This window comes from Somniosus microcephalus, chromosome 1, assembly GCF_052327205.1.
Source record: "Somniosus microcephalus isolate GS21.2 chromosome 1, FLI_Smic_1.0, whole genome shotgun sequence".
In the NCBI taxonomy this organism is placed as follows: Eukaryota; Metazoa; Chordata; class Chondrichthyes; order Squaliformes; family Somniosidae; genus Somniosus; species Somniosus microcephalus.
The window spans coordinates 110,337,000-110,363,272 of record NC_140987.1 but is presented as its reverse complement, the minus strand read 5'-3'; the positions used below and the strand labels follow the sequence as shown (position 1 = coordinate 110,363,272).

The 26,273-nt window shown below is 43.0% G+C and overlaps 1 protein-coding gene across 2 annotated transcripts in view; it reads left to right on the top strand.

Moving 5' to 3' along the window:
- Nucleotides 1–26,273, top strand: part of syk (spleen tyrosine kinase) — a 207,670-nt gene that overhangs the window by 167,846 nt on the left and 13,551 nt on the right. The window contains exons 7-12 of one of the 2 annotated variants that reach the window (XM_085984614.1): nucleotides 1,193–1,261; nucleotides 8,408–8,498; nucleotides 10,118–10,295; nucleotides 12,444–12,647; nucleotides 15,751–15,940; nucleotides 17,053–17,193. In XM_085984614.1, coding sequence (XP_085840740.1) covers nucleotides 1,193–1,261; nucleotides 8,408–8,498; nucleotides 10,118–10,295; nucleotides 12,444–12,647; nucleotides 15,751–15,940; nucleotides 17,053–17,193 — 873 coding nt within the window. The remainder of the gene's footprint in view (nucleotides 1–1,192; nucleotides 1,262–8,407; nucleotides 8,499–10,117; nucleotides 10,296–12,443; nucleotides 12,648–15,750; nucleotides 15,941–17,052; nucleotides 17,194–26,273) is intronic. The other variant, XM_085984618.1, reaches the window with a different exon arrangement.

Here is a 26,273-nt window from a genome sequence, read left to right as displayed (position 1 = left end):
AGCACCTCTTGGAATATTTGAACACGGAGAGACGAAAAGAAAGCAAAAGAAAAATGAATGTGACTTCCTCCTTTTATCAACAATTTTAAAAAGCAGTTTAGATCACCACTGTGGAGACTACAGGAGGTGATCATGGAGATAATAGTGAAAAATCTAAAGGCTGCAGTAAAATTGGTCTCAGTTAAAGGTGATTTGTGGTATTATATTTTCTGTTTTAACATAGAGCCAATAATACTATAGCTGAAAATCAGACAGAGGTCTGAGGTCCAGCGCACCTCCGTGCAGATGATAAGTGGTAAAGAGGTCGGGGTGCCTGAGGTCATTAGGTTCTCGAGTTCCATTTAAATTAGGCAGCCACTGATAATTTAGCTAGTGCGCCTGATCAGTGCTCCAGCTACACAGCACTGTTTGGAACTGGCACTGAAAGGAAGCTAGCCATTAAAAGCTGCAAAACAAACGATGGGCATCACTGTCCCATGGCACTACAGCCCCCTCTAGCAGCTCCCCCTCCCCCACAACATGGCTGGTGCTCTTCCCTTTTGCTGGACAGTTACCCAGAATGCTGCAGGCAGCTAGCAGCTCTTTACTGGCTGCTGGTACCTAATACTGTGGCTTTGGTATCCCAGGCACATCATGAGGGACATGCCTGAAGCACCATTAAATTAGGCAATAGCCAACCATGCATTATCCGGCGAGGTCTGTTTATTTGTGCACAGGCGCACACGTTACTAAGTTCTATATCTACTGTTTGCACCTTCATAACATCTTTGCTAAGGAAACAGACTGATTTGGACTGAGCAGTGTATAAACTCCCTACACACCAAACCAGGTTCATCAATGTTATCAATCCAAATGTAGTAGGAGGACTAAAGTGATGTACACTCCTGGAATTTCACCCCATGATTGACTATTTAGGATCTCGCTCCTCTATTATATACCTTATCATGCTGTGCCATTACAGGTCACTCTATTCATTGGCATTTCTCCATCAGTTTTACTTCCATTTAAAGAAGAATTGTGGCAGATGAAGTTTTTGGAATGGTCAAGTGCTGCAACATTGGACTGAAATCCAAAGCCAACTACATTATAGCCCTTCTTTGAAGAACCTATCAAATATTTTAGAATACAGAAAGGTTAACTATGGTGCTTTGAATATAAATTAAACTTTCCTCTTTGAAATTGTGGTTTCCAGCAAGAGGGCGAAGGTGGAATATTCTCAAGGATCAAATCCTCATCCTTTCCAAAGCCCGGTTCCAAAAAGGTGCTTGACTCGTGTAACTATTTCACAATTTTCCAAAGGTTTGGTAGGCTGTTGAATCCCTAACATGATTTGTGCATGACCTCAACTAATAGTTGGTTATAGCTACTAATAAAATCTCTGAGGTCGCTTTCTCTCTGCACTCACTACTAACTGTTTTTAAGAATGTGCAGAAATTAAAACATGCAAACGCATTCCCATCCACTGTGAATTAATAAGCATAATTAATAAGCATAACCGTGTGGCCTTCATTCCTTTTAAGCATTATTATTTGCTCTTACACTTACTGATTTTAGTCTCATACTTTTAAAAAGAGATCAAGTGCTTGGGTATTTAATGACGGAGGGCTTGACGAGCTAGTATGAAATATTCCTGATCCATTCATGTTGTATAGAAATTGTTGCAGCCTGGAGTTCACTATCAGCTCGACAATCAATACAGTGGAGTGATAAATGCCACTCCGGTTACCATTTTAGGTCAGTGATGTCTTGCGTATTTCTGTGACAAAGGTCTGGACCTTGCTGTGGTCTTACAACCAAAGAAACAAGTTACAAAATACAAATTTAGAAAGTTGTCGATGATTTGCTAAAATGCTCTTTTATGCAGTGTTTTTTGTTGTTGCAAAAGACCATTTGTCGAGGTTAGCAACAACGTCATAACTAGAGCATTGCTTGTGTGCCTCCTGTTATTTAATCACACTGCATGCAAATTTTCAGTGTGATCCTGAACACATGCACTGAATGTCAACATGCCCATTGAAAGAGATCAAAGCATTGAGGAGCCAAATTATAAAATTAGAGCAGCCTATGCTACTAGGGACACTTCTCAGGCACCTGCCTGCACCAAGCTACTGGGAAAGCTGACAAAAGCTGATGGTCCAAACTTGGTGCCAGTGCCACCCAGAGAGAGTACTAATCTACTTAGAATGAGACCACTAAACATTGCCCAAATCTTTTTCTTGTTTGTGGATCCAGACCTGGATTGTGGCCTGAACCCTCAGGTGTGCCCTCCTTCCACCATTTGGCAGTCGGTACTCTTGTTCTCAACAGCCCATGGTATGCTAATAGTATCTGACTCCTATGGGGTCAGTGATGAGGTTACCAGTGGGCGTGATCTCCGCATAGATGCCAGGTTCGCTGGCCCACAGATTTTCTGGTCCTTATTATTTATGTCCAGTATAGTTAGTAGCTGAGGCAGGTTCTAGGCACTGAAATAACATATAAATGGTGTAGCAACAAACTGCCACAGAGTGTTAGCTTATGGGTACACATCTTCAATTTCCACAAAGAGAACTGGGGCTGAATGGAGGATAGGCTGTTCTCCACAGGGGGAGAAGGAAATCAGAGGGGGAATCATTCCCTGGGTAATTTTAACTTTGGTGGTGGTGTAAAATGGGCACTATCTGATCAGCTGCCCATTTTAAATCCCACCCAACTTTTCTTTCCATTGACGGGTGATCTGATAATGGCCATTTTACATCATCGCCAAAAGTTAAAATTACCCCCACCTACCCAGAACTGTTAACTCTTTTTTTGGAGTGAGGCTCACTACGTTTGTTTTAAAACTGCAATTAATTTGATATATCACTGTCTTAAAAATAACCAGCTTCATTTGTTTAAATGGGTTTGCAATCTGCCTCACTCTTTTTGTTAATAAATCTTACTCCAAACCTTTTTCCAGCGTTGACAGCCCTGCACAGAATGCTCCTCGTTCTTGACTCCTTGAGAACAGTGTTGGGAGATGCCTGGGGGCATAAGTGGATTTGTTTAGTGACAACATTTATGAAAGAAAGACTGTTAATTGCAACAACTGTGGGACATTGCAGATGGAAAGTTATCTATAGACAGCTGTAAAGTGTAGTTAGGACTGTGATTTTGTTATGGTAAGTAGTGGCAGGAGGTGGGGTAAGAAATTTCCAAAGCCATGGGAAGTGTAGTAATAATCAGGAACAGTCGTTAACAATTTCACTAAAACTGGTAAGTGATGCAAATAGAATCAAAACACCTAGAAATACTAGGAGGGAGAATTAAATGGAATACACAATAGGGGTAATATTACAAGCTTGCATTCCAACATGAAGCCTCACCTAATGGGAGCGCTAAGTGCAGATTCAACTATTTTAATCTTTTCCTTGAATAGTTTACCCTCTGCTTGTCCCTTACTTCCTGCAAATTACTATAATGTTACTGTGGGAAAGGATATGATTACTCCTGGCTGGTAGCCTTCTGTAGGGATGCAGTCTGTGGGTTGGGCAGGGCAGGAATGCTGGCACACTCAGCAATCCAATGTGAGCCTCTAAGGGCTTCTTTAGCACAGATTATTGCTGCTGTAATCAGATTGAGCAGTGCAATTTGAGGAGGAGGGGAGCACTGCTAGAAGCAGGAGGCACGAGTATCGCCATGTGGGCCCCTGCTGAGAGAAGTGGCAGCACTGTTTGTTTATTTTATTCCTGACTGATTTTTGCCAGCACTTTTGGTTAATAACACTCATCTCAATCTTCTATTTTTATTTGCTAAGCATGAAAATTATGGAATCCGGACTGCAGTGACACCTCTGAGAAAGGTGCGGCCTTCAGTGTAGTCATGAGTAAGAGGTTGCTCCCTGGTGGTTAGATAAAAAGGACGACTCAGAAGAAACTGGTTGTGTGCTGCCCTCTGTTGTTGCAGATGTTAAAGATACTGCATTAAACACATCTGGTTTCGATTTTTAACTTTTTAATCCAAAAACAGTATTTCTGCTTATCAACACAAGTGTGGCTATTATATACATTCCATACACATTTTCAAAGTGCTACAGCACAGTGTGGGAATACTGGACTTGACCTCAGCACTGAACTGAAAGCTGAAAGTCAATAAAATCCTATTCTATGATATATACTGACCTGCCACAAGTAATCTACTTCCACTTTTTTCTCATGAAAGTAACATAGATGAGAAAAGAAATGACCATTGGGAGAGGGCAGAAGTTACTTTGCTACCAACTCTAATATGATAAACATGGTGCTAGGGATGAATTTGGATAAGATCCTGATTCAAACAATTCTCCTACATTAAAATTCAGATGGTCTAATTCCAAATTACTGAGAAAACAAGATGAGTCCCACTAGCCTAATAGAGAACAAGCGTTGCATTTAAACAGCAATCCTCATGTAGAAGAATGAGCCCTCAATGAGAGAGGACAGGCTCAAAGGCTAAAATATCAGCCTCCAGTGTGGAATGAGGAAGATGAGCAGAAGAATAGTGAATGTGAACTATGATGCGTGCCTGGAGACAATTTCCTAAATAGAGTGGGGCAAGACAGTGAAGGATTTGAAAATAAAGACAAGGATCTTGATGTTGGTTCACTGGGGAGCAAGTGGAGTTAGTGAAGGGCAGAAGCAATGGGTGTGGAGGGAGAGTACTGGGACAGCAGTGTTCTGGATTAGCTGAATTTTGTGGAGGGTGAAGGTGGGGAAGTCGTTGACGAAAACATTTGAGAAAATAACCCTGTGGATGATGATCACATGGATGAAGATTTCAGCAGTAAAGATGTGAGGTAGCGAAGTGAGTAGCAATGTTTTGGAGGTGGGAGAAAGCAATCGTGGTGATGAGCCAGATGTGGGGTAGTAAGCTCAACTCTGAGTAAAAGAGAAAGTTGAGGTTGTACACAACATGTTGCAACCTGAGCAAGTACTCAGAAGAGTTATGAATTTGGTGCCTGAAACACATATGTGTTGTTGGGAGCTTTGCCAATATTGATGTGTAGGAAGTTTCAACTAACCCAGATCTTGATGTTGGATTGACAGTTGAATAGTACAGAAATAGCCATGGAGTGAATGGTAATTGTTGAGATGGAAAAATTGAGTGTCATTGTTGTACATGTGGAAGATGGACAGGCTGAATTCAGAGAGAATGTTTCCAATGGCAGGGGAGCACAGAACCAGGGGCCACAGTCTAAAAATAGCGGGCAAATCATTTAAAACAGAGATGAGGAAGAATTTCTTCACTCAAAGAGTGGTGAGCCTGTGGAATTCCCTGCCACAGAGGGCTGTGAAGGCTAATTCAATAAATATTTTCAAGAGAGAATTGGATATATTTCTGAAGGCTAAGGGGATTAAGGGTTACGGAGAAAAGGCGGGGACGGGGTACTGAACTGGTAAGATCAGCTAAGATCTCAGATGAAGATCAGCCATGATCTCATTGAATGGCGGAGCAGGCTCGAAGGGCCGAATGGCCTACTCCTGTTCCTATCTCTATGTTTCTATGTTTCTATGATCCTATGCTTAATGATAAGTCACCATGGAATAGCATGTAGATAATGAATAGGAGAAAAGAAGGTATGCAGCCTTCAGATACAAAGATGGTGCCTGTGGGCACAGGCATTGTAGGATTAACCGTTTGAAGAACTGATTCTGCAGTCCTGGTGGGAAGTGGTGCTTACAGGGAGCACTTCATGGGAAATCATGGTTCACAGCCAGTGATTTTCTGGCCATTAAAATCCCACAATATGCTCACTGGGAGCACAAATCAGTCCTGCAGTGACTCTGTTGGGACAAGTTGGAGTGGGATATTAAGAGCACAGTGCCGTGGAAGAGAGAAGAATGCAGCAGTCAATGTGTTAAAAGCATGAAAATAGTTGAGGAGGGACAGTAAGTCATAGCCGCCATCAGACAGATTGAATTGAATTCTTTGATGAGGTAACAGAGACGGTTGATCAAGGTAGTGCAGTAGATGCTGTAGATATAAGCTTTTGGAAGGCATTCGACAAAGTGCCACACAGGAGGCTTATTAAGAAGATGGACACCCATGGAATTAAGGGGAAAGTGGTGGTATGGATACAAAATTGGCTCAGTGACAAGAAGCAAAGGGTGGTAGTGGATGGATGTTTTTCAGACTGAGCGGTGGTTTGCAGTAGTGTTCCCCAAGGGTCAGTTTTGGGTCTATTACTCTTTTCAAATGTTATAAATGACCTAGACTTGGGTGTAAGGAGCAGCATTATAAAGTTTGCAGATGATACAAAACTTGGCAAAGTAGTAGGTAGTGATGAGGATAGCTTTAGCCTTCAGGATGAAATAGACAGAATGGTGACATAGGTAGAAGCACGGCAGCTGGAGTTCAATCTGGAGAAGTGAGAAGTGATGCACTTTGGGAAGACTAATAGGGAAAGACAGTGTACTATATTGGCACGATTTTGAAATGTGTAGACGAGCAGAGAGACCTTGGTGTCCGTATACATAAATCCTTAAAAGTGTCAGGGCAAGTTGATAAGGTGGTTACAAAAGCATATGGGTTACTTGGGTTTATAAATAGAGAAATAGAACATAAAAGCAAAGAAATCATGTTAGAACTTTATAAATCACTGGTTAGGCCTCAGCTGGAGTATTGTGGACAATTCTGGGCACCACACGTCAGGAAAGATGTAAATGCACAGAGGAGGTTTACCAGGATGTTACCAGGGATGAGGGACTTCAGTTATGAGGAGAAGTTGGAAAAGTTAGGACTGTTCTCCTTGGAATAGAGGAAGTTAAGAGGTGGCCTAATAGAGGTTTCCAAGATGATGAGAGGTTTTGATGGAGTAGATAGAGAAAAATTATTCCCTCTGGTGAGTGGGTCAATAACCAGAGGTCATAGCTTTAAAATCATTGACAAAAGATCTAGAGGGGAGATGAGGAGAATTTTTTTCACTCCGAGAGTTGTCGGGATCTGGAACGCCCTACCTGAAAATGCGGTGAAAACTGATTCTATAAATAATTTTAAAAGGGAGTTGGACTTGAGGATGAGGAACTTACAGGGTTTCAGACAAAAAGCGAGGGTGTGGGACTAAGCATGACTGCTCTTTCAAAGAGCCAGCATAGGCACCATGGGCCGAATGGCTTCCTTTTGTGCTGTAAGTTCCTATGATTCTATGACAGGACTTTAACAGAGTGGTCTGTGAACTGTGAGCTGGTCAGTAATCCAGTTTGAAGCTACCTGAACAGGTAAGGGGACACAACAATGGCGTATTTGAAGACATCAGAAATAAAACATAGGTTAGATATCGGCAACTATTTGCAAGGATAAGGGTGGTTGAGAGTGCCCTTTTTAAGGAAGGTGATGACAGTGAGTATAAAAGGGGTGGGAATAATACCTGAAGGAGAGGTTAACAATATCAGGTGAGATGGGGCCAAGAAGAGGAACTTTGGTGGTCAGGAATTGGATAGGAATGGGGTTGAAGGAACAGGTGGTGGGAGAGTTTCAGAGTGCAATATATTTTGTTTGTGGGAAATAAATTTGATAAGGGCTCAAGAAGAAACTGCAGAGTACACAGGGGTGGGGTTGAGTTGGGAAGAAGGTTAGGAAGATCCATTCCTTGCTGTGACATATCCCTACTAGAGCAACATTCCACCACCTTCACTAGTCCACCAAAGAATTCAGGTGCAACCTTGGTGCTCACTAGACCGTCGAAACTTCCCTATTTATGTTATTTTGAACCTGATTTTCTGATTCTACATTTTAGACCAGTAGATCGAAATAGAAATAAACTATATTACAGGAAACTTTGGTTTATCCGGAGGTTGTATGTCCGGAAACCTCGATCCACCGGCAGAAATCAGGAGCCGTTTTGTTAGGTTTTTTTTCTTCTTGTGGCTTTTTTTTCAACAGTCAGGCTCTGCAAAGTCTCTCTGAAGCTGTTGCTAAGCTACAGAGACGCTTCCAAGGTACGGCCGACTGTTTAGAAGCTGTTGCTAAGCAACAGTGTTTGTTGCCAGATACAGAGCTGCAAATCTCCGTACGCTTCAACATTGGCGCTGGTATGTCCGGCAGTTTTGATAGATCTGCAACAGCTCGGTCCCATCGGTGCCGGATATCACAAAGTTTCCTGTACTCTCAAACCCTTCTCACAAGAACTGGTAATTTAATAATTGTTCTTTTAACTATGTGCTGGATGACCTTTCAATGGCTCTTACACCTCCAGTTATTCCACTTCACTGCTTTCATCCACTTCCCTACACTGAGCTAACATATCAGGCACTGATCAGAATTGTGGCACATGCTTAGAGTGGAATGATCTTTTGAGAATTAACAATTTTTTTACCCGTTTTTTAACCGTATACAAACAATAAGCCTCTCCCTAACAAATAAATGAATTAAAATATGCCCTCCTTATTAATGTTGATTTATATTTGTTTAGAAGTCACCCATGGCCGATCGCTCTGTTAGTGCAGCAACTCTTAATCCATACATGACCAGGCCCAATAGAATGACTGGAGGAGCAGACTCAGGTGAGCCATGATATTGTTTTCAATTATTAACAGTTACAACTATTCATTCTGCTATGTAAAAAGTAAATGATTGAAATCTTCACTGTGGAACAAAAATGTAAATGTTACAATTGCAAAAAGATGTCAATGTGGCTAAACTATTTTCATTTCCTTGGCTGGCCTGACACTGCCTATCGTCAAAGGTATTCAGAAAGGATGTCCCAAGCTGCAGCAGTGCACATTCTTTATCTAAGCAGAAGCAGAAAACATTTTGTTTAACCATGGTATAAATCTTGTTATTTTTTGGTCCAACATACGTGGAAACCCATCGCTCTGCTTAAGAGTCTCCAAACTGCAGTACTGAGAAATCCATACAAGGAGAGTATTTGCCTGATATGGAGAACATATTCTCTCCTGTAGGGACCATAGCTTACTTACCTCAACCCAGAGAACAGAGGCACAAGTTGGGAGGGGCCAATGCTCAGGGACCCCCAATGGTGCACAGGGATCCTGGAGTTTAACAAGCTAAAACCGGGTAACATCAACAAAGAGCATTAATAATCATCTTGCTGTTTGTCTGGCAAGGACCACCCTACCAGTTAAGGGTATTGACTTGCAAGGTTATCTGGTTTCATCTTTAAAGAATTCTAATCCTAGTGATGGTTCTATACCTACAGATCCTATGAATGAGCCGGGTTGGCTGGTCAATCATAGTCGTATCCTAGAATATTGCATCTGCCGGACTCAAGTGTCAGATTATTGTGTCTGCCACACTGTATTGACTTGATTCCAGTCTTCCATTGCATAGATTATATTACCATTCTTGACGAGACAGGGATCATATAATGTATTTTTTTGATTTACAAAACCATCGTAATTTAAATTTAAATGCTCTCTCCTTTTTTGTCTCTCTGCACATGAATAGAAGGGGAATTAGAGACATGTTCTGTCAGTACCAAACTTTAGTTCGAGTGAAACACCCATTGGTTTTTCTTCCCCCTGCCCCCTCCAACCCTGGGGAAATGCCTGTTCTCTAGTCTGTGCCACTGCTAACTGGGCTGCCTGATATTAAAAACTTGCTGAATGGAGAATTATGAACATAAACAACACCCTGCGCTCCATGGCATCGTTTTATGCTCAACAGCCAAATAGTTTAAAAATAAGTAAGGGAGAAGAAGGCACAGTTACCTGCCAGTAATCCTCAAAAATGGTGGTTCAAGCAGACGTAAAGTTTGAGCCAGCATTAAATATCTAATATTAAACACACAGGGGATGAATTTCCATGTGGCTTCCCCCGATTGTCCGTCATAACTTCGGCAGAATACCAACGGAGGCCTGGCTTTTCTGCTCAAGTCACAGCAGATGACTTGAAGAACCCCCGTGGAAATTACCTCTCACAGTCAACAATCCAATCAGCCTTTTTCTAATGTTAGAAATTCCACTGGTTGTCAAAAAACCAGTAAGGAAAGCATAGCACGTGCATACTCAAAGGCACGATCAGAGACTGTGATGTGAGCAGTATAACTTGGTGCTGCCAAATCACCCTGCTGTAAAAATGCTATTAATGCCAAACCAATAACTGCAGTATACGTGTTAACATAATTAAGGTCATCACTGAACACATCTCTGCCATACTGCAGGTAGTCAAAGAGATGCCATGCCTATGGATACCAATGTCTATGAAAGCCCATATGCCGACCCTGATGAGCTGCAGGCAAAGACGCTGTACTTGAAAAATGATTGCCTCACATTGGAAGAAAAGGAACTTGGGTCTGGTAACTTTGGTACAGTAAAGAAGGGAGTCTACAAAATGAGGAAGTAAGTGTTTGCGTATTAGATGGAACAAACTGACATGACACAAAATGCAAAGAAGGCACGATATCTCCAACTCCTTAATGGTTATGTTTTAGATAGCTCAAGGACCATCACTAGACCAAGGTCTGTCAGATAACTCCTCTCCAAATTAAACTAACAAGTAAAGCATATAAGCAATAACTAGGGTTTAATCCAACAATTTATTACAATAGGTAGTAAACTATTTTAAATTATATTTTCATAATCATGAAGGAAAATACAGCATTGCTTGCAATTCTATCTCTTCTGGCCAAGTTATGGGGTAAGGAAAATGGAGGCATTATATTAACCTGATTATATGTCAGTATCAGGGCACTGGCTTATGGTGATCGATAGGTCAAAATCCATTGTCAGTATTCAGGATTATTAGGTTTTCCAGGATTTTACCTGGTGTTTTGGGGATTGCATTTACACAATTCCGTCCATTTTACTGTAAGTCTCACAAACTGTTGGCGTTGATCATTAATAAATATCTTTGTTTTCAGTTTATATTGATAGAATTAATTGGTTCCCCCCCCAAAAAAAAATTCTGAACTTCCCAAAACATATGATCCCACAAAATCTCACTGTTTTTGTGAGTTTGCTGTCATTTGGCTCTGTACATCTCCCTCAGCTGCACGTAGGGACAGTGGGGTTAATTTCCTGTTTTAGTGCTCCCAGTTTGGAATTGCGTCAGCTGTGGCATTTGGAATCTGTGCATATCAGAAATTTGTGCAGCCTGTAATTTTCTGTCCACTAGCAGCACTCTAGTATCACATTCAAGTGGTCAATCTTGAAACATCAGCTATTGACAGTAAGGATCAGCAGGCTATTTAACTACGGAAAACATCACAGGTGGGCTCAATCTCATCCTCAGCCGACATTTGTATATGAGTATTTTCCAGCAGGGGTCAGTAGATAATGATTAAGAATAGGATATAAGGCTAACCTAGCTTAAAGGGACTTAGCTTTTGATGGTGTACTAGAGGGCAGATGAGAAAAAGTATCACAGACCACACTGGAAAATCATGGATTATAGGTGCATAATTTCCTGATATGCACTCCTGGCAGGCTTAGCTCCACACTTGGAGCAACCAAGCGGGAAATTTATTCTACTCTCTAGTGTGATGCTTTTCATGATAAAATAGCCTACTGATACTGTCTAGAACATAAGAAATAGGAGCAGGAGTAGGCCATTTGGCCCCTTGAGCCTGCTCCACCATTCAGTAAGATCATAGCTGATCTTCTACCTCATCTCCACTTTCCTGCACTATCCCCATATCCCTTGATTCTCTTAATATTCAAAAATCTACCCATCTCTGTAGACGACTGAGCCTGCACAGCCCTCTGGGATAGAGAATTCCAAAGATTCACCACCCTCTGAGTGAAGAAATTTCTCCTCATCTCAGTTCTAAATGGCCGACCCCTTATTCTGAGACTGTGACCCCTAGTTCTAGACTCCCCAGCCAGGGGAAGCATCCTCCCAACTCTGTTTCTCTCGCCACAGATGCTGCCTGACCTGCTGAGTATTTCCAGAAAGGGGAAAAACATTGGTAGTAAAGGCCCTAGATCACACAAGTAATAATTATAACATCTTTTTAAATTAAATAAAATCAGATCATAAATGTTGCCTGATTTTCATCTGGATTTGTTTTAGAAAAACATAATGGCTGAAAATGAGGAACCCAAAACAGTACAGAACCAGATCCTGACGTGGGGCAGCTCTACAATAACCTGACAGCATGCCATCATAAACAGATCGTGTACCCCTATAATAATCTGACGGTACATCATTGTAGACACAAATGCTAGCAGGTTATTGTCCAATAATAATTTGAAAGCACAGAACCATTTTAAGCAGGGATGCTGGCTGGATGTGTTCCTATAATAACTTGGAAACACAACATAATCAACAATAGAGATATTGATGATCAATTTACCTAGAATTTTAAGCAGCAAGATACTGATAAATCTTCACAGAAACATTTGGTCTAAAGATCAAGTTTTCAAATTTACATCTTGCGTCTTGTATTGGGGAAAAAAACAGAAGTTATCACTTGATACCTTTTTGATGTGCCCTATCTTTAAGAATGGATCAACACTCAGAATCTTTTTTTGGATTTATTTTAACAGGAAAGATATAAGTGTAGCAGTAAAAGTGTTGAAGAGTGAGGATCCTGCAATAAAAGATGAGCTGATGAAGGAGGCGCAATTCATGCATCAGCTTGATAACCCCTACATTGTCCGCATGATTGGCATCTGTGAACGGGAGTGTTTGATGCTGGTGATGGAACTCGCAGAGCAAGGCCAGATGAACAAATTTCTATCGGCTCACAAGTGAGTCCAATTTTTCTGCATGTTGTGATGTTGCAGTTTATAACAAATCACTCAAATAGTTGCCTGTAGGTTTATCAGTATGAAGGGTTTCAATCAAATATTCAAGTACAATTAGGCCAGTTAATCGGTATTTCATTAGTTTGTATGCCTGGGTTGCCTCCCACTTTCTACCCTCCGTAAACTTGAGGTCATACAAAACTCTGCTACCCGTGTCCTAACTCGCAGCAAGACCCCTGTGCTTGCTGACCTACATTGGCTCCCGGTTAAGCAACGCCTCAATTTTAAAATTTGCATCTCTTTTTTTAAATCCCTCCATGGCCTCGCTCCTCGCTATCTCTGTAATCTCCTCCAGCCCCACAACATACGAACATACGAATTAGGAACAGGAATAGGCCACTCGGTCCTTCGAGCCTGCTCCGCCATTCAATAAGATCATGGCTGATCCGATTACTCCACATTCCCGCCTACCCCCGATAACTTTTCACCCCCTTGCTTACCAAGAATCTATCTACTTCTGCCTTAAAAATATTCAAAGACTCTGCTTCCAGCGCCCTCTGAGGAAGAGAGTTCCAAAGACTCACAACCCTCTGTGAGAAAAAATTTCTCCTAATTTCTGTCTTAAATGGGCGATCCCTTATTTTTAAACAGTGACCCCTAGTTCTAGATTCTCCTACAAAAGGAAACATCCTCTCCACATCCACCCTGTCCAGACCCCTCAGGATCTTATATGTTTCAATCAAGTCACCTCTTACTCTTCTAAACTCCAGCGGATACTAGCCTAGCCTGTCCAACCTTTCCTCATCAGACAACCCGCCCATTCCAGGTATTAGTCTAGTAAACCTTCTCTGAACTGCTTCCAACGCATTTATATCCTTCTTTAAATAAGGAGACCAATACTGTACACAGTACTCCAGATGTGGTCTCACCAATGCCCTGTATAACTGAAGCATAACCTCCCTACTTTTGTATTCAATTCCCCTCGCAATAAATGATAACATTCTATTAGCTTTCCTAATTACTTGCTGTACCTGTATAGTAACCTTTTGCGATTCATGCACTAGGACACCCAGATCCCTCTGCATCTCAGAGCTCTGCAATCTCTCACCATTTAGATAATATGCTTCTTTTTTATTCTTCCTGGCAAAATGGACAACTTCACATTTTCCCACATTATACTCCATTTGCCAGATCTTTGCCCACTCACTTAACCTATCTATATCCCTTTGTAGCCTCCTTATGTCCTCTTCACAATTTACTTTCCTACCTATCTTTGTGTCATCAGCAAATTTAGCAACCATACCTTCGGTCCCTTCATCCAAGTCATTTATATAAATTGTAAAAAGTTGAGGCCCCAGCAATGATCCCTGTGGCACACCACTCATTACATCTTGCCAATCAGAAAAAGACCCATTTATGCCTACTCTCTGTTTCCTGTTAGCTAGCCAATCTTCTATCCATGCCAATATGTTACCCCCTACACCATGAGCTTTTATTTTCCGCAAAAGCCTTTGAGCTGGCACGTTATCAAATGTCTTCTGGAAATCTAAGTACAGTACATCCACCGGTTCCCCTTTATCCACAGCACATGTTACTTCCTCAAAGAACTCCAATAAATTGGTTAAACATGATTTCCCTTGCACAAAACCATGTTGACTCTGCCTGATTACTTTGAACTTTTCTAAGTGCCCTGCTATAACGTCTTTAATAATAGCTTCTAACATCTTCCCTATGACAGATGTTAAGCTAACTGGCCTGTAGTTTCCTGCTTTCTGTCTCCCTCCCTTTTTGAATAAAGGAGTTACATTCACTATTTTCCAATCTAATGGAACCTTCCCTGAATCTAGGGAATTTTGGAAAATTAAAACAAACGCATCAACTATCTCACTAGCCACTTCTTTTAAGACCCTAGGATGAAGTCCAACCCCCTAAGATATCTGTGCTCCTCTAATTCTGACCTCTTGAGCATCCCAGATTTCAATCGCTCAACCATTTCAGTCATACCTTCAGCTGCCAAGGGCTTAAGCTCTGGAATTCCCTCCCTAAACCTCTCTGCCTCCCCACCTCTCTTTCCTCCTTTAAGACATTCCTTAAAACCTACCCCTTTGCCCTAATATCTCCTTATGTGGCTCGGTATCAAATTTTGTTTTATAACGCTCCTGTGAAGTGCCTTAATACGTTTTAATATGTTAAAAGTGCTGTTAAATACAAGTTGTTGTTCTTGTTACATTCATTAATGCAGATCCCGCTTACTAACGCTTTGATTAGCTGTTGCAAGGATACATTATGGGCTCAGAGACTGTGCATTTAAAAACAAGTTCAGACTCTCTCCCAACTCTTTATTTGTGTTCAAAGCAAATGGCAGTTTCCATAGGCTGACCTGCATCTGCCACAATTTGGAACCTGCATCATTATGTGTGCCTTGATTGGGAGTAGCAAACCACAGGATTAACAATCATCCTTTTACTATGATATTTTGCACTGTTTTGCCCAATACCCAGTCTTGGATGAGCCGCAAATTCCTCCAGTTAAACATTGGGAAGATGTAAGCCATCGTCTTTTGCCCCCGCTACAAACTCCGCTCCCTAGCCACCGATTCCATCGTCTATCCCGGCTATTGTCTCAGGCTGAAAAAGACTGTTTGTAGTCTCAGCATCCTATCCAACTCAGAGCTGAGCACCTGACCCCATATGCTGTGCCCACTTCCACTTTTGTAACATCGCTCACCTCAGCCCTGCCTTTGCCTCATCCCTGCCTTTGTCAGCTCCCTACTCGACTATTCCAAAGCTCTCCTGTCCAGCCTCATACTCTCCACCATCCATAAAACTTCACCACATCCAAAACTCTGCTACCTGTATCCTTTCCCGCACCAAATTCCGCTCACCCATCACCCCTGACCTTGTTGGCCTGCACAAAAGCAAAATAATTCATCAAGAAACTAGCAATAAAATTACAAAATCTGAGGCGCACGAGTAAGAAAATCTGCTGTTAGGATCTGCATGCTGCAATTCTTTGTAATATATATAATTTATTGATTGATAATGAAGTTATTTTGCTCTTGCTTCTCCTCAAACAACATTTTAATAAAAATGTCTTACATTTTCAGAGATGTTAGCGTTAACAACGTAGTTGAATTAGTACATCAAGTGTCCATGGGCATGAAGTACTTGGAAGAGAAAAACTATGTTCACAGGGATTTGGCTGCAAGGAATGTTCTCCTCGTAACTCAGCATTATGCTAAAATCAGCGACTTTGGTCTGTCAAAGGCCATAAACTCTGAGGAGAATTACTACAAAGTAAGTTGTAAGCATGTCCTTTTCTGACTTCAGCCATTCCTCATTGATGATTTCTTATTTCATTGATTTCAAACTCAAATTTCTTGTGTGGCATAATATGAAATCTATGGTGGATTGTGGTTGGATTGAAAGTTAATCCAATTCTTGAAGAAAGCTTTTATACGCTGCAAACTGTGAGATGTTTCTCACTTGCATAATTAACTTGGATCAGTCTCTTTTAAAAAAAAAATGCCTGTCTATATACTCCCGTTTGAATGTTTTGAGTTTATCTTTGCAATACCTCTACAGTTGTGCCCCACCTTACCTTTGGAATCTGCTCAAGCCCTACATTGTAGTGTACACACTCTGTTCTTCTTGCTGTGACCTCCTTTGCTTCCCTGCGCCCCCCCCCCACCCCACCCCACATCCCACCCCACCTCCTCCAACTCCACCTTTGGTGGCAAAGCTTTCAACTATCTTGACCTTAACATTCTGGGATTCTCTTCCAAAACTCCTCTGCTTTGCTAGCTCTCTCCCAACCTACAAAAGCCTCCTCTGAACCTATTCCTTTGACCATGCCTTCAGTCACTTGTCCCACTTCTTCTCCTACTACTGCTCAGTATCTGTTTTGCCTTTGTGAAGTGCTTTGGTTGTTAGTTTTGTGCTCAACCCAGTTCAGAGTGTAAAAATGGGCACTAATGGACACTAGATTAAGACAGGCCACAAGAATAACCAATATAGGAAATATACCTTGGTGTAGTGGAGAAGGTGAGTGCTCTCTTGAGTTTCTGATGAAGACACATTGGATTAAGAATTCATCTGGTCACTGAATAGAACATGTGTTCCATTCACCAACACTAACATGCCTCATATGGGTTAATGATGATCTTATTCTATGCTCCAGATTGGCACAGTCTCTGAGCACTCACTGCCATCCTCTTCATTTCTCAGGTTAAACAGCAGCAGCATTAATTACATCCTGTTCCAAAATAACTAGAACTCGGGATCAATGTTAGTGCTGAAGTGCAGCGTACACAAATAATGAATATTATGACACTACATTCATTTTTTGTAAGGATGCTGTATGCTACAAATTCAATGATTTCTTATTTTATCTTTTAAATTTATTTTAGGCCAAAAGTACAGGCAAATGGCCAATAAAGTGGTACGCACCAGAATCCATTAACTTCTACAAGTTTTCCAACAAAAGTGATGTCTGGAGCTTTGGTGTGATGATGTGGGAAGCATTTTCCTACGGTCTGAAGCCATACAAAGTAAGTTTCCTTTCTCTGTAATACAACATCATAATGTTGCTTCTTTCATGCCAGTGCACCCCTGCCCCAACGGCAGTGTTTTCCTGAAATCAAAGGTATATATTACTGGGTTGTCACGGTACTATTGAAATCTATGCTGCAATTTATAATGAATAATGTAACAAACTGAGACTGTGTTGTATTATTTAACCTTTTTTGTGAGGCACACACACGTGAACAGTGCAGGAACATAGGAACAGGAGTAGGCCATTCAACCCCTCAAGCCTGTTCCACCATTCAACAAGATCATGGCTGATCTGTATCTTAACTCCATCCACCCGCCTTGGTTCCATATCCCTTAATACCCTTGTCTAGCAAAAAATTGTCAATCTCAGACTTAAAATTATGGGCCAACATTTGTGATCGGAGGCTTCCTGTGGGCGGACGCCTCTGACATGCAAAATTTCTACGAAAGTACCTGGTAGCCCGGGTGGAATGGTGGCTTGCGCTCCTGGGCCTCTCTGGGTCCGCGCAGGCAGAGTCCCACATATTCCAGAGGCGCAAGCAGTTTATAGGCGCTCCTGGGATCACGTGGCCCGGCCCAACCAATAAAAGAAGAGAATCCCCATTCATACTTTTGACAGGTCCATACGTACAGAACTGTCAAAAGTATGAATGGGGATCACTTAAAAAATACACCAACACATGAAATACGTTTTTTTTTAAAAATTGAATGTTTTTACGGGGCTAAAAATAAACTTACCTTTTTGAAGAATATATAATATATATAGAATTTATAAATGAGTGATAAAATTTTATTTTTCTATTTTTTAAAACTCTTATGCTGGGAAAAGCAGGCCTTACGCCTGCTTTTACCAGGTGTAAGAATTTGACAGTCATTCAGCGGGCAGAAGTTGTGCAAATAGCTCAACTCTCCACCCACAGAGGCACTTTTCTTGGACATGCAGAGGATCTGTCAAGAAAACTCTTGACAGATCGCAAGTGCCGGGTTTCAGCGCAAATGCTTCGCATGTCTAAACCCGGCACTTGCGCGGCCCCTACGGGCGCATACGCACCCGTAGGGGACGCAAAATACAATCCATTCATTGAGCTAAAATCTGCTGCTTTTTGTGGGAGAGAGTTCCACACTTTGGGTGAAGAAGTGTTTCCTAACTTCTCTCCTGAATGGCCTGGCTCTGATTTTACGGTTATGTTCCCTTGTCCTCGACCCCCCGCCCCCCCGCCCCGCTCCCCCCACCCACCAGCAGTGGCAGGGGAGGCAATTAAAATCATTAGTGGCTTGTTTACAGCCACTTATCAATGGCTTTTCCCCAGCCCACTGGTTTTCCGCTGTGCCTAGGCCTTGTCTGTGAAGCTGAGGCGGGAGGTCAGTGGTCATTGAATCAGCTGATGAGTTGACAGCTTCAAATGTCAAGTCAAAGCTCCCAGCTGATTGAGACATATTCCCTTAACCAGTAGCTTCTCTAAACTGCATTTCCACTACAGATTCAGGATGCTGCAAGTCTTTACACAAGTCTCTATCTAGTCTGACCTCATTACCTCTCCCACCATTGACAGATCACTTCTGTCATCTCTACTTCACCTGCCATCTATTCCATCAGCATTGGTGCCCTTGAAACCCTCTCACCTTGGCCCTCAGATTCCCACCACGATCAGCCCCAACACCAGCATCATCAGGCACACCAGCAGCACCAACAACAACATCAACCTTCTCCGCAATCAACTGATGCTGCACAGGACACAGGGCATCAGCACCCGACCACATTGTTGCCTGGGAGGCCAGGGATGGCCTCACCATGGCTAGATTTACTTCCCTTTTGATGCTGTACACCCTGGCTGCCACATGATGCGCCAGGTTGGCACCACCCCACACCAACACCATAAAGCATCCCTACAATGCCCACTCATCCTTTCACACTCATCACCATTGCAGGGGGTACCATTATATCTCACCATTCACTGACACTTGCTAAGCCACTTCCAAAGGTGCACACAAATCTGTCCAAGAACGCGAAGTGTTGAAAATAAAGGTTTCAATGTTTGACAGCACATTAACAGAAACTTTATATGAACATTGCATAAAACATCCAAGTGCCTATCCTTGTGTGTTGTTAATAGGTATGATTGAACTAGGATGAGGGTGAGTGTGAAGGGTGGCTAGTGAGATGGAGATGTGATAATATAGATAGAGAGGGATGGGTGGAGTCCAAAGTAAGTTGGTATGAACAAGGATGTACAGGAGTAGGGTAGGGAAGGCAGAGTGATGGGGATGTGATGAGAGGCACAGCAGGATGAGGTTGAGTGTGGCTTTGTACTAACATTTTCTGATCTACTGAGATCATTGAAACATTTGCGGCACTGCACCCAGGTCCTCCTGACCCATCCCTGCTTGTGCCCTCCTCTGCAATGTGCAACCTGGCTGTGTTGATCTCCTAGGGAGGTCTCTTCTTCCCATGGGAAAGGAAGAGGTCCTCCCTGTGTGCTGTGACTCCCTCCATAAGCATATAAAAATACCCAAAACTGAACACAGGACTCCAGATGGGGTCTGATCAAGGCTTTGTACAACTGAAGAACCACTTCTTCACTTTTGTATTTCAACTCCCTTGAGATAAAGGCCAACATTCCAGTAGCCATTTTGATTTACTTTTTGTGCCTGTGCTCTAGCTTTTAGTGATTTGTATACTTGGACACCTAAATCCCCTTACTCCCACACATTCCTAGATTCTCACCATTCAGAAAATATTCTGATTTGTCTTTCTGACATCCAAAGTGGATGACCTCACACTTCCCGACATTGAACTCCATCTGTTATAGTTTTGCCCACTGACCTAGTATTTCTATGTCCTTTTGTAACTTCCTGCTCTCACCTACACAACTTACTGCGCCCCGTAACGTCTCCCACACAATTCTCTATTCCTTCAACCGAGTTAATATATATGGTGAAAAGTTGAGGCCCCAGTACAAATTTCTGGGGAACACCACTTGAAACATCCTGACAACCAGAGAACATTCCCTTTATCCCTACTGTCTCCTACCTCCCAATAGATTACCAACTCATGTCACAAGGTTACCTCCAATTTTGTGCACTTTCATTTTTTCAACTAATCTTTTATGAGGAACCTTATTAAATGCCTTGGAGGTCCATATAGACAACATCTATGGGCAGTCCCCTATCCACCATGGTAGTGACCTCTTAAAAATTCAACTAGATTACTCAAATATGAACTACCCTTCAGAAATCCATTTCAACTCTTGGATCAGCTCATACTTTTCCATGTGCTCAGTCACTCTGATATTAGATTCCAGTAACTTCTCCACAACTGATGTTAAACTGTCAGGTCTATAATTACTTGGGGGGTGATTTTGCCAATGGGAGCGCGTTGGAGGTGCGACTGCTGCTTTGTCGGGTTTTAGTCCCGCCTCCATCGACTTGTGGCCAACCCATGCTACTTTCCCTTGATTGACCTTGTTAAGCCCACCCAGCGGGTTTAGAGGCCAATTAAGGGAAAGCCGTGACAGAGAATGTCTCTGAGAAGCTGTCAAACGCTGACCGTGTCTGTTGTTTGGTGAGTCCTTGTATTCAAGACTCACCAAACCTCTTTTCTGAGCAGAAAGCAGATGGCTGTTGCATTGGAGAATGCAGCAGCCATTCTGTCATCTCTGCCGTGGAGATGCCGGAGCCTCCGGATACCCAACGATTGAAGCCTGCAGGAAGAAACAAAGGTAAGGAAACTTTTTCTAAGACTTTTCACTCACATCACATACTTACCTCTCCACACTTGCACCCATCACTCACCTCCACAGCACACTTTTGGACCCCTCTGACCCCCGCAGACCCACTGCTCGCCTTGCTGACCCTGGCGGGGTTTCCCGACGTCGGGAAGTCCGCACCTCTGTTGGAAAAATGGAGATAATCCTCTTAACTGCCTGATAACTACCTGTTAACATGCAGTTAAATGGCTGTAATCCCCTTCCCGCCTCCAGGAGACGGGACCTGGCGCAGGTGGGGTACCCGCATCCTGGGAAGATGGCATAGAGGCGGGTTTGGGATGGGATGGGTACCCACCCCCAGATTCTGCCATTTTCCCGGCAGTCCCGCCTCCAAACCTGCCTTCCCAGGGCTGGCAGAATTGCCCCCTTGGTTTCTCTCTCCTTCCCTTCGTAAATAAATTGAGTAATATTTGTAATTTTCCAATCCAAAGGCACAGTTCTTGAATGGAGAGAGCTTTGCAAAATTATGACTAATACATCTACAATTTCCTCACCTATTTCTTTTAATATTCTGGGGTTGAAACTATCAGGGCCTGGAGATTTGTCTATCTTAAGTCCAATTTTCTCCATTACCATTTTTCACTTATATTAAATCCATTAAGTTCCTCCCCTTGACTTACTTTTAGGTTCTCTTGTACCACTATTTTGTATTTTGTCCTCTACCTCCACTGTGAAAAAACCAGATACAAATGTGTTTAACAAGTCTCCCATTTCCTTACTGTCCATTATAGTCCCACCTGCATCTGTCTTTAATGGGCCCACATAATTCCCCTTTACAGCAACAGCCGAAAGGTCCCAAGGCTGTCACACAGGAGTGCAACTGCAAGCCTGAAGTGCTTTTGTTTCTGCCCCTGCTTCCTATCACAAGGCCCAACCAGCACTATTGTGCTACGAGTGTGCTCAGTTCATTATGTCTGTCTTTTACCCAGTGTGGGGGGGGGAAGCGTGGTGGGGGCAAGAAAATCAGTCCACATTTGTTTAAGAGATTCCAGTAATGAGCTGAAGAAACAACAGAAAATGCTGGAAATACTCAGCAGGCCAGGCAGCATCCGTGGAGAGAGAAACAGAGTTAACGTTTCAGGTCTGGGACTGTTAAGTCCGTGAATGATTGAGACACGGACCAGCAGGAGTGAAAACAAACAAGTCTTTACTGCTGGAAGTCAATAGTGAAAACTAACAAACAGAGGCTCTCTAGCGCCTTTTATACAGGGGTGGTCACTGCCGGTACTGCAGTCTGAGACCAGTTATTCTCTTAAAGGTACATACACAACAATTCCTCCCCTTTTAGATAAACAGTACATAACATTCATTTAACAACTAAATGATAACTAATTACAATCACAATCATGGTTGCTAGATACATTGGTTAAGTTTAAGCAATTATAAGTTCAGTCTTTGAGGAGGCTTCCTGATTCTGTCTGGATAACGCCTCTTTCGGGTATCAGGTTCTTCTGGCAATGTTGAGTCGAGATCAATGTCGTTGTTTGGTTCATCTTCCAATATCACCGATTCTGCGGTAGCTGCAATTGGTACGTCGATTTCATTGCCAGGTGTATCAGATCGTGGTGTGGAGTTGACGTTTTCCAGTGACTCTAGAATCTGGTCAGGATGGCGTCTCACAATGCTCTCTCCAACGTCCACGGTATACATGAGAGATCCTTGCCGTGTACAAATCATTCCTGGCTGCCATTTCTCAGTGCGGTAGTCCCGGGCCAAAACTGGTTGACCTATCTTAAAACTCCTGGTCGGCCTTTCATTCATATTCTGAAACTGCCTGTTCTCCACATCTCTTCGGACGTTTGGCTTAACCAAATCCAAGCGGCATCGCAGTCTTCGATTGAAGAACATCATGGCTGGGGTTTGGTTGGTAACCGCATGTGTCGTATTCCGGTAGGCAAACAAGAAGTTGTCCACCTTGTGTTGTAGGGGTATATCTTCAGTACACATTGCCTTGATAGCCTTCTTGAATGTTTGGACAAACCTCTCGGCCAATCCATTAGTGGCTGGATGATATGGGGCAGATGTGTAATGCTTAACACCATTGTTCTTTAAGAACCTCCGGAACTCTTCAGACACAAACTGTGGTCCATTGTCAGAGCAAATCTGTTCAGGCAGCCCATTCCTGGCGAATATGGTTCGCAAAACTGATAGTTTTTTCCGTGGTGGTTGAGGACATTTTTATTACCTCTGGCCACTTTGAATGTGCATCCACCGCAATTGAAAACATCGAGTCCATGAAGGGACCAGCAAAATCAATATGCACCCGTTGCCATGGAGATGAGGGCCACTCCCATGGATGCAGAGGAGCTTGTGGTGGGGCATTTTGGACCTTCTGGCATCCTGCACAGGTCTTGGTCATCTCTTCGATTTCTCTATCGATTCCCAGCCACCACACAAACGCTCTGGCTAAGTTCTTCATTTTTACCCCACCCAGATGACCCTCATGAAGCTCATTGAGTACTCTATCCATCAACTTAGGTGGAATTACTACTCTGGATCCACACATCAAGGTTCCTCTGCACACTGACAGCTGTTCTCTTCTCGGCGAGAATGTTGGCAGCAGTGGTTCGCCATGTGCTGGCCATCCCTTCACCGTTAAATCATACACCCGTGATAGTGTCGGGTCATTCCGTGTTTCCTTTTCTATGTTTGCATTCGTCACAGGGAGACATTCGACTATGGTCGAGTGGAATAACTCCATTGGATCCACTGCAAGGTCTTCTTCTTCCACCGTCGGCAACGGTAGGCGAGACAATCCATCAGCATTTCCATGCTGTTTAGTTCCTTTGTACTCGATGTCATATTGGTGTGCCCCTAGGAAAAGGGACCATCTCTGCAGCCGTTGTGCCGTCATTATCGGTACGCCCTTTTGAGGGTTGAAAATGGAGACAAGAGGTTGATGATCGGTTAGTAGAGTAAATTTTTGACTGTGCAGATAGTGATTGAACTTCTTCACCCCCCACACTAGGCTGAGGGCTTCTCTGTCAATCTGGGCGTAGTTACGCTCGGCAGTAGTTAACGAGCGTGACGCAAAAGCTATCGGCCTCTCTAAACCATCAAGGAATTTATGTGACAGTACCGCCCCAATGCCGTAGGGAGACGCATCACACGCCAGCCTGATTGGCAGTGCTGGGTTGTAGTGAGCCAATAATTCCCTTGAAGTGATTAAGTCCTTACTCTTCTGAAAAGCACGCTTACAATCTTCGCTCCATTTCCATGCTACCCCCATTCGTAGCAGGGCATTCAGTGGGTGCAAAATTGTCGACAAATTCGGCAAAAACTTATGATAGTAATTCACCAACCCGAGGAATGACCTCAGTTGCGACACATTTTCAGGCGCTGGGACCTTAACAACCGCTTCAATTTTGTCAGGGGACTTATGTAACCCCTCTTCATCAATCACGTGGCCATAATACGATATCTGTTTCTTAAAAAATTCGCACTTGGGGCGGTTGGCTCGCAGCCCATGTTCCCGTAGTCTAGTGAGCACCTGTTCTAGGTTGTTAAGGTGTTCACTGTCATCTTCACCTGTTACAAGGATGTCGTCCAAGTAACACTGAGTCCCCGGAATCCCTTGCAGGACTTGTTCCATCGCTCTTTGCCATATCGCCAGAGCCGATGCTACTCCGAATACCAATCGATGATACTGGTAAAGACCTTTGTGAGTGTTTATCGTGAGATACTTCCTAGACGACTCTTCAACCTCCATCTGCAAATATGCTTGTGCTAGGTCAATTTTTGTAAAACGCTTCCCTCCAGTCAGTGAGGCGAAGATGTCTTCTATCCTTGGAAGAGGATATTGTACTGTGTGAAGGACAGGGTTCACCGTCACCTTGAAATCCCCACAGATGCAAATCTTCCTTGGCTCCCCGGACTTATTGCTTAACGTTTTCTTCATGACAGGAACGATGGGTGTCACCCACTCGCTCCAGTCGACCTTAGACAACACGCCCGCCTTCTCCAGATTCTCCAGCTCTGCCTCGACGGCTGGGCGAATTGCATATGGTACCGGCCTTGCTTTGAAAAACTTGGGAACTGCATTCTCTTCTATTGTTATCGAGGCGGTTACGCCTTTAAGCATGCCCAGTTCTTGTTGAAATACCTTTTTGTTGTTAGTTAAGATTGTTGACAATCGTCCAGGAGTGACGTCTTCATCTTTTTTTACCATCCACCGTCATTGCATGAATGGAATGCCAATCTAAGTTTATCTTCCTGATCCATTCCTGTCCCAATAACGGTGGTCCACCATTTGGCAGTATGTAGAGATACAATTTCCGTATTTTCTTGCCATTGTATTCGACAGGCACCCTTATTTTTCCTCTGGGGTATACTTTTTGCCCCGTATACGTCGTCAAGACGATGGATGTCTCTCTCAAGGGTATGTGTGAAAATAGCCGCTCGTAGTCTCGTCGATTCATGACGGTTAGCGCTGATCCTGTATCCAATTCCATTTTAACTTGGGACCCTGCTATCGTGAGGGTGACCCAAATGGTTCGGTGATCCTCTTTTGCGATTACATTGTGAAGTTTGAGACAGCTTAGTCTCCGGTTTCCGGATTCACTATCGTTCATCTGGTCTTCGGAACTACTGTCTGTCGTCTTTTGTACTTTCTTGTACGGTTCCTTAGTAGCCTTTTTGTTGTCGCTGGTCTTCTTCCCAGACCTGCAAACTCGTGCAATGTGTCCAATCTTCCCGCATTGTCTGCATATTTTGTCTTTGGACCAGCAGTCCTTCTGGTCATGGTTAGTTCTGCCGCAGCGATAACATTTTGCAAATCCCCGTGTCATTTCGTGGGTCCCATATTCCTGTGGTTTTTGTTGAATTTCTGCAGCTCCCCTGACTGCTGCTTCATATGATACTGCCACGCTGAAAGCCTTATCTAGCGTCAGCTCTTTTTCTGAGAGTAACTTCTTCTGTGTTCCTTCACTCAGGAGTCCACAGACAAATTTGTCCCGTAGGGTATCTGCCAGTCCTGCTCCGAACTGGCAGTGCTTTGATAGCTTGCGTAGTTCCATAAGATACTCAGCATTGCTCTCATCTTTGTGCTGAGTTCTCCTGTGGAATTTAAATCTTTCTGCTATCAACAGCGGTGCAGGGTTTAAGTGTTCCTGTAGGACAGCAACAATTTCGTTAAAACTCTTTGCCTTTGGTTTGGCTGGAGTAATCAGGTCCCGCAATAGGCCGTACGTTCTAGCGCCCATTAAGTTTAGCAATATCAATGCCTTTTTCCCCTCCGCTATTTCGTTTGCCTCGAAATATACCTCGACTCTTTCCACATACGTGGTCCAGTCCTCTAATGTATTATCAAA